This window comes from Lepisma saccharinum, chromosome 18 (assembly GCF_977018435.1).
Source record: "Lepisma saccharinum chromosome 18, izLepSacc3.1, whole genome shotgun sequence".
NCBI lineage: Eukaryota > Metazoa > Arthropoda > Insecta > Zygentoma > Lepismatidae > Lepisma > Lepisma saccharinum.
The window spans coordinates 21,713,518-21,723,033 of NC_139246.1; the positions used below are offsets into that span (position 1 = coordinate 21,713,518).

Consider the following 9,516-nt stretch of genomic DNA (forward strand, 5'->3'; position numbering starts at 1 on the left):
TATCTAGAAATATATTTCGGGTTGGTGGGTCCGAACCAAGGGTCTCGGAAATAATATAAATGTTTAATAATTAAATTAAATATTAATTAAATATGTAAATGTATTAATATTGTATTTTTATTATTATATGAATACGTAAAAAGATGATATAAGAATATAGATATAACAGCACATTATCTAGCTTTGCGTGCACTTGAGATCGCCAAAATTTGTATTAAAACAAGGAAATTAATGTCAAATAGATAAAGTATTGAATATTTATCAAATAATTAAAAAGGATGTTAGATTCAGTTGACGAAAAGTGAAGTTCCTGATTATTATTATTTTTCATGTTATCATTAGTAGTAGTGTTCATAAATCTTCTGTACTATCCTTCAATGCATTGTGATCCAAGTTTGCCTTCCAAGTTCAGAGGAAGTAAAGAGCCATCGATGATAGTACCTAGGTACATCAAATTCTAAGAAGTACATTTCATTTTATGACTTTATAAATCCTTTTGGGGGGGGGTCCGGACCCCTGTACCCCTTCTCCCATAAATACGTCCTTGGTAACCGGGGAGCATGCTTAAACATGTTCCGTTTATGAAAATATAGAACCTGTTACATAGGTGAGGAAATCAGAAGAATTGGAAATAACATTTCCATGCTGCATGCACTGGTCGCACAGCTGGCTTCTACGAGAAATCAGGTTTATCTCGGTTAAGCAAGCGCTCCACTTGTATCGCCTAACATCCCATCGCTCGATGCGAGAAGCTGCTGAAGAGGCAGCAGTACAAAATGGCGACTGGGCGGGTGAAGGCTAGAGATTCTCAGACGCCACAGCGGGAGTATATCATTCGACCGGTACGTAGGAACGTATACATTTGTAACTCCAAATATTTCTAAGGTGTGGTAATGCTGCGAAATGTGCTAAAAAGTTGTTTCGTGAACCAAAAAGGGTTCTTGTGAAGTGTTCGTAATTTTGTTCGAAACTAAATTTTTTTTCTCGCCTTTCGTGATTAGCATCCATGAGGGGGTTGCATTTCCAGGTATTACGATCGAGAGGAGAGTGCTTGTAGGTATGCGAGGTTTCTTTAACTTGGAGGCCAGTGTAAGGTAACCGTGTGCTAGTCGCTGTAGTGGAATTCTTTTACGATATAATGTTTAAGCAGTTGTGAATTTTTATGAGCTGCATAGCAGTTAGCGAGCAAGGACAAGCTCCAGAACGTTGCGTGAAAAAAAACCCACGAAAAGCGCATGTACAGCACTAATCAAACGCACGCTATTACATGGTCGAATTTTGTATTAATACCTTCAAAACTTGCACATTCGCAGTGCGTCGTTTTGTCTGTGTGTATGTCGCATATAATTATGTTAAGGCGGGAAATGTCATTTCCTTGTACACAGGAGACAACATATTACGTCCCTCACATGCACCTTGGTACCCCCCGTCACACGAGAATAGTAGGAAACAGGTTAGTGGGGGACACTGCTTACATCTTGAGAGCAGCAGTGAGGTAACATGTTTACGTACTGAACGTTATGTTCAAGGATCTAGTTTTTAAAAACGATATCCATCTTCACGGAGGCAACTTACAGGAAATTAATATATGCTTGCTTTTTTTGTCATTTCATTTTAAACAAGTGCAGTGGAATGTATTACCCAATCGTTGCAACTTTTCCTTGTTTGTAAATATTGTTCTCACGTGCACACTGTCCGTGAACAAAATTACATTAATGTGATTTCCCGCATTTAATCTTAGGAAGCACATCTCTTGTGAGCAAGAATTACTCACAAATTATAATCATACCAGTGTAAATAATTTATGTTTCATGACGATGTTTTCGTTAGATAATATCATGTCGGGAATTATAATCGAGGCACGTTTGCAAATTACATCCTGGAATTTTATAGGAGTAGGCTATTTTGAGTCTTGTACCCTGCACTTTTTTTAATGGAAAAGTGAAAATTTGTTGTGTAATGCAGTGAGATGACTTAATGAATGCACGAACTTGTGGAGTGGGTTGCATAAATATTATCTGCCAAAATGTTCATCTTCATGTTAATTCATTGTTTTATGCATGGATATGTACAAAGGTTGAACAGAATGTCTGCGTAACAGTGGACAACTGCTACATTAACATCAGTAGAGTGGGATGCATAAGTATTAGCAGTTAAATTGTACATCACAATGTTTATTCTCCTTGAACAATTTTCCGATCAATTACATGTGTACTCCATATTTTATCTAAAAGCCCGTAAAATCTAAGGCACAATAGGTTTGAAAATAGCGAAGGCCAATGAAAATATCAAGGGACAATTTGCATGTTAATATTTATGCATCATACTGTATCAGTGATTTTTCTTTTTTTTTACTATTATTTCTATACTTCTGAAGGAAGATTCCATGTTATCTTTTTGCCATTCCAATTATGCCATTTCGGTTTGAAGACAGTGGTGAGCATACTCGGGATTAGAGGTGGAACTTGAGTAGCGTATAGCCCCAGGCCTCCACTGGAGAAAAAATACAACCAAAGACCTAGGGGACCAACCGTGATCTCAGGGAACAACAACAGATGAGAACTACTTCAATTCTGAAATTTAAAATAAATGTTTGTCGAAATCACGGACGTTGTTGTCCGAAGGGTCAGGCGGGGAGTCGACCGTCAGCAAAAAAGGATAAGCCCACATACGCATTTTTGTTTGGTAATTACGTGTTTACTAAATGTGACTCATTTTGTAACGCCGTCACTACGTAGTTGGGAGGGGGCAGGGGACACATCTCCCCATAATCCGGAAAAATAGATTATTGGTGTGCTACACAGCAAATTTCCTCCAAGGCAGACGTCAAATTTACTGGTGTGTTGTGACGAACAAGTTTTATTGCGAAAGATTAAGCATATACAGTCTTATTTATGATAAATATAGAAAAGTGAGCGCAAATTAATTAGCAATATGTCGGATCATCGGCTTCTGCACTTTAACAATCAACGTTTGTCGGAATTTTGATGCTTGGGGCGGTATTTCTACTTCAGATGTCGCGGTTTGGCGACTGCCAGAGGCAGGACGTGCTAGGCGACTGATGGGACCTTTGTACTTTTTATTCTTGCGCTTGACAGGCCTTCCAGCATGCGCAGAGAGCACTCGGCGAAGCAGTGCCCAGACAGAAGTAGTTCGCTTTTAGTTTGCTTGCAGGACGGAACATATAGATGAGCATCTTTCGCTGGTAGATTGCTAGCAGCAAGGTGTGTTGCGAGTTCGCGTCTAAAATAGCAAAAAATATGCACGAGAGAAAAAATTCACAAAATCGTGAAAATGAACTGAAGGGTTAAAATTCACTGTTTGTATGTTTTGGAGTCAACACAAAATCATTTATTACAACTTCACATTGTTTAGCGTGAACGTGGCGAAGGTTTAAGGTAGGTGCGTTAAATGAGGTTGTTTTATAGAAGATTGCTATATTAAGGGGGGAGGGGGGGAGTCAGGCCCGTAGCTAGATTTGATCTCCAGGGAGGCTTTTTAAACCAAGTCCATTTTTCAAACGTTTAACAGTGTTAAATGAAAGTAAATAATTTTGTGTGTGTGTGTGTGTGTGGGGGGGGGGGTCATTAAGTTAATATAAACTTTGGAAATATCAGACAAGTAGTACATTTTTGTATAGGTATCTTCTAAAACATCTCTCGAAGTGTTAATTGCTATTGACATCATGCCTTATTACATTCTACACTATGCACAATATTAAATTATAATGCCTACCTTACATTCCACCCCCAGCTGAAGGAATAAAACTTTCCTTCGTTCCCAAAACTTAGGAACTGTTGACCTTTGATGCAGATATGGAAGGAATGTGGATGATGAGGTCAAAGTCACAGATTTCTGTCTAAACGGGAGACCGCAACAGAGGCAGCAAATTGTACGGATAAAGAAGCTCATCTGTGAAAGAACATTCTATAGTCTAGAGAATCTTCTGAATACTTGCCGCTACTTCGACTTCAGCTCATAAACAAGGTGAAGTTTATGTTCTGTGAATTTATCCTTCACCAAGTTGTGAGCAAAATAATATCTGCTGTCTACATTTTCACTCTTCTCTGCAAACAAATTATACAACATTGTTTTACCTAATGTCAAGAGGGAGCTCAGCCTGACTACGGCAATGCTATGCAAGAAGTTTCTAAACTTTATACAACCTACTAAATACAGGGTGTCTACAAATGATTGAAGCAGTTTCACGATGTTACTGTACGTGTATTATTGAACATATTGTGAAGTAACTTTACAGTTTTGTAGAGAAACTCAACAAGTTTTGTGACACATTACAAATGTTCGATATGCCCCTCTTCGTGATTCTGCAGACACGAACTTTATAATGAAGTTCTTCCCAAACGTGATGAAGCATGTACAGTGGGATCCATGAGTATTACCGTGCAAATTGTCCATCACCATGTTCATGCACTTTATTTGACCCAATAAGAGCTTCAAGAATTAAAAGAAAACTCAAAACAAGCTCTTGATAACTTCTGCACCAGCATACATAAAAACTCATCGCTTAAAAATTCATAGGATGTAAGAGAAAAATTAATGAAAATAGTCATGGACAATTTGCACGATAATACTCATGGATCCCACTGTACCTATCAATTCGATCGAAAGCACTGATAATACGAGCCCGCAGTTCTGCTAGATCACTCTGTAATGAAGACACAGACACTAGATCCTTCACATTTTTCATGCACTGTATCTTATATTTTCATATGTACTGTATCTGGATTTGACGAAATCCATACCCATGAAAAAATGGGTCAACGGATAAATAAAGATTATGATTATGAACTCCCCACACAAAAAAGTCACCGTGAGGCAATGACAGCAGTTGTTTATCATCATTTCCACAACGGCCGACCCATCGGTTTGATACTCTGGTGGTTAAAATTTTGTGGACATCATGATTGAACTGGGGCGGAGAACCATCCAACTGGTGGATAAAGTTCTCACTGTCTGTCTCCAACTGTGGCATGAGCCAATTTTCTAACATGTCAAGATACCCGTATTCTGTAATGGTTGTTCGCTGAAGAAGGGCCCGTAAACTCTAAATTTTGAGATTGTACAAAAAGCATTGAGTTCCGGAAAGTCACGAATTTGCTCAACGGCGCCGCGGCGAACATAAAACTGAAATAACTTGTAATGTGTCGCAAAACTTGTTGAGTTTCTCTACAAAACTGCAAACTTACTTCGTGATACATTCAATAATACATGTAACATCATGAAACCGCTATCAATCATTTGTAGACACCCTGTACGTTCCGCTATTAGACTTCAGTTCATAAACAAGATGAAGGAATGTGATAGCTGATCTTCGTTCTGTGAATTTGTCCTTTCATCAAGTTATGACCACATAATATCCTCTGTCGACATTTTCACTTGTCACTACAAACAAATTATACAATAGTTCTACCTAATGATCGGGTGCTAACGACAATGCAAGGGGGGGATGAGCCCCCCCCCCCTCTGGCCCCTACCGGGCTACGGGCCTGGGGTGAGTAAGGAGCTGTCGTATTCTTGACATCTGAAGCAGTGAAGCTGGATACAACCCAAATACAACCACATGGGGAGGATGTTTGTAGCAGGTCGGTGGACACGGTAACTTTAGTTTTCTGTAAAAAGCAAAAAAGAGAAAATCAAATAAGCTTAACAATGGGCAATGTGAACTGCATGTGCATTATATCTATCAGTCCACATAACAACGTATCCTAAGAGCACCAAACCTGGCATGCCTTACCTGTTCACGGAAGCGGGGATAAACATGCGAGTAGGTTAGGCAGGTTACGTCAGGTGCTCTCGCGATAAATACGTATGAAGAATATCAACGTGTAATCTAGTTGGATGCACAAATCTCACTATTTTCATTCATTTTCCTCTCGCGCCGTACGTGTTTAGGGGATGACGATCGTACTGGTGCAGAGGTGGCAAACTGTTTTTTTTTTTTTTTTTTTAGTGCATGTGGCAATGACCAATTTCCCTATCTATGCATCCCGCTGTACCTGGCTCACCGAGAATTTGTGTCTGTAATTTGAGTTTTTTTTTTTTTTTTTTTTTTTTTTAATAGCGTGCCTGGTGGTACTGATTCAAATTGTACAGTGCACTACGACGCCAGGGGTCCCGGGTTTGAATCCCGGCCAGACAAAAGTGGAAGAAATGGGAAGTAAAATAAAGCACATCAACATCAATGAATCAGATTTAGAATCCGTATAACTCCCCCTTCTTTCTCGCCAACCAAACTTCACTTCACCCCTTGTCACTGTCAATCGTAACTTGCAACTTGTTACCACCAGGGGCAGCACATGCCACCGAAGTTGATTTCCTAACCTTGACAAGAAGCGTGAAAGTAGGTAAACAGCTGGAAACAGTCCCAGAATGCAACCAGAGAATAGTGGGAGGGGAGGGTATTTTTCCAATACGTGCTAAATGCGTTTATAGATATTCGTTGCAGATATGAGTGTTGTGACATGCATGTTGAGAAACAAATAATGGCCGTGTCCGAAATGTGCAAGACCGTACTTGAAGCGAGCATCCTCCGAGTATGGTCTTGGAGTGCGGACTTCAAGTCGTGGACTGGAAGTGAAAGTCTTTCGAATTGCACTTCGACTGCAGCGCCAAATACGATCAGTAAATAAAACTGACTACTCGTTGTTTTCCCCGCGTTTTAAACACTTGTTTTTCACCATAGAAATCACATACTAGCATTTTCAAATGTTCGTACACATACATTTCCACACATTAGAAGATCTTTAACCAACAACTTGCTGGCTTGCTACCTCCGTGATTTTAAACAATGAACAACGAGTGCGAAAATCACGTGAACTAGTCAGCAACTATCTGTACTGCGAGCTGTGCACGTGCGTACTTGTCTTCTTGGCGCTTTCGAACGCTACTAGGTGACGTCACTTTCGTCTGTACTTTGTACCTTTCGGGCAGAGCCAATGTGTGTGTGAAAGACACTGTACTTTGTACCTTTCGGACAGAGCCAATGCGTGTGTGAAAGACACTGTACTTTGTACCTTTCGGACAGAGCCAATGCGTGTGTGAAAGACACTTACATTTTAACAAGCTTACAGGAATTGCGTGAAGGTGCTATGCTTGTCCATAATTTCAACCTTTCCACGTTTTGTTTGTCTTGTCGGTCAGTTATAACACTCCCAATTGAGCGTGAAGTTTGCACCGAAAAAACTCCCAATTGGCGAGAAAAGTCGATACAGGAAATACCAGCGATCTAAGAAAACGAACGCGTTTGTGTTGAATGCTAATTTAAGAACATGATAAAACAAACGTAACCACATATTCGGTGCCATTTGGAGGAATTCTATACCGAGCGGAGGCACGTAATGGATCGGATCCAGTGGCGGCGATTGGGTTCCAAAACTAGGGGTGCAAGGTGCCAGAACTGGGGGGAGGGGGCAAAGACAGCTTACTTTCGCTCGTAGATAAGGTTTAGCATAGAGCGGGGGCCAACTGCCACTGATCAGATCCCACTTTAAACAGGCCCAGTCTCTATTAGCCTTTCTGTACATAAAGTGGACTTGAAAAACAAACTCGAACATTGGGGAAATTGATTTTTTGAGTTTAACAAATATCTGGAAACTTTGTGTTTAAAACTGTTTCATGCCTTGTTAGTAAGTTTTATCGATTTTCTATTGTGAAAGTACGAGAGTTCGAATTCTGGGTAAGGCATAAATCGTATCACTGTCCTATCCATGTAATCAGTTTATAATTAGATCTCATCCACGCAGTTAACCCAGAAAGTAGAAAATCGACGTAAAGAAACTAAATTAACAAAAATATGTGGAAGAAACACACTGTAGTATCAATGAGATGCGAAATGCATACATGCATTAATATACATTATAAATATTTTTTTCGCGTTGTTTGCCGCCATGTGGTGGAGTGGAATTTCAGCGTGCAATGATGACAGAACGAGTTTATATTACAACTGGGTTATAAAACTGTGAAATTTGAATCTGTCGGTCTATTTTGGGGGCAGGAAGCTTAAAACTGTAGAATGTTATAGCAAGCCATGTAGTATTTATTTATCACAGTGTGAACTGTACCTTACCAACCAATAGTCGGGTATTTTTTTAAATAAACATTCACAAAAGAATAATAGACGATGCACTACGGGTTCAGTCATATTACCTGGGCAGGTGTAACTATACAGGGTGAGGCACCACCCTTTTCATTTGAAAACTACTGGACGGAGGGCGATGAAATTTCGGATATGGATAAGTGGGGTGGGGCACACCAGATGGGGCTAGTGTGTATCATGGCGGCCATCTTGGTATTGCATCCAGATTTTCAAATGAAAAGAGTGGTGCCGGACTTTTGCCTCACCCTGTAGTTGAACCATAGGAAATAAAAAAACCTGCGCAGACCCGCGACTACTGTGCATCGTACTCACTCGGGGGGGGGGGGGGGTCGAGCATGCTTCTTTATGGCTCGAGTTGAACCGATGGAGGCGAAGGTGCGCGGAGACTTTTGGACGAAGGTTCTTTTCCTTGTAGTCGCTCTATAGGAAGTGCCTAGTTAAAAAAATAAATTATTCGGCATGCATATTTTATTATTTCGAGGATATATCGGAGGAATTGATATTCTTCGGCACTCCCTCGAGAGAGTAATACAATCATATTAAATCCCAGGGAAGGGGTAGTGCATAATCTCAACACGAGCCTTGAAAGTGTTTTATTACATTGTACGTGATGACTAACAGTAACTAAGTATTCTGTCTTGCCTTAATAATTGTTTTCTCGTTCCATACTGCAATTTCCAATTATATGTTTATTTTTCCGATCTCTGTGGCGTTGTGGTTAGCAGAGTGCGCTACGACGCCAGGGGTTCCAGATTCGAATCCCGGCCTGGCGTTCTTTGTGAATGTCCCTACATCATATCATCACTCATCATTCTCATCGTAGCGATTAGCGAAAAGAGGAAGACAAGCGACGCTAAATAAGAAAAGTCGAATCAATCGTTGAAAAGCGTCTGCATACAGAGATTCCCGCCCATGCTTACCCGCAATCCTAAGGTAATTCAGTGCATGTTTACGATTGGATTTCGATTTTTAGTCGAATCTTAAATGTGCATGCACTGTCATAAGATTTAATGGTTTATATTATTTCCTACGACTAAAATCTTGCAACTGCAAATCGTAGGTATCATGCTCATAATCTTAGGATATTTCAGGTCCTTTAAGTGTTAAACCCCCCCCCCCTCCACCCCATTCCCCCCTTGAAGTGTTTTGGAGCCTCGACCCGACGTTTGTGGAGCCAGAGTATCTGGTTTATTTAAATTTGGAAATTGTTATTTAGTAATGCAGTACACTCAATTTTAAATGTAAGTACAGTAAGTAAAACCTCGATAATCCAGATTAATTGGGGGGTAAAGTTGTCCGGATTAACTGAAATAACCTAAGAGAACAGTAGAAAGTGCATTAAAACTCTGTTTATAGCAACAAAACACGTTTTATGGTGTATTTAAAGGGCATAGGCCTAC

General features: G+C 40.0%; 1 protein-coding gene across 1 annotated transcript in view; it reads left to right on the top strand.

Moving 5' to 3' along the window:
• The first annotated feature begins 775 nt into the window (after positions 1-775).
• Kdm2 (Lysine demethylase 2) overlaps positions 776-9,516 on the top strand; it is a 57,229-nt gene continuing 48,488 nt past the window's right edge. The window contains exon 1 of the mRNA XM_083139873.1: positions 776-842. Within this exon, the coding sequence (XP_082995999.1) occupies positions 777-842 (66 nt within the window). The 5' untranslated portion in view covers position 776. The remainder of the gene's footprint in view (positions 843-9,516) is intronic.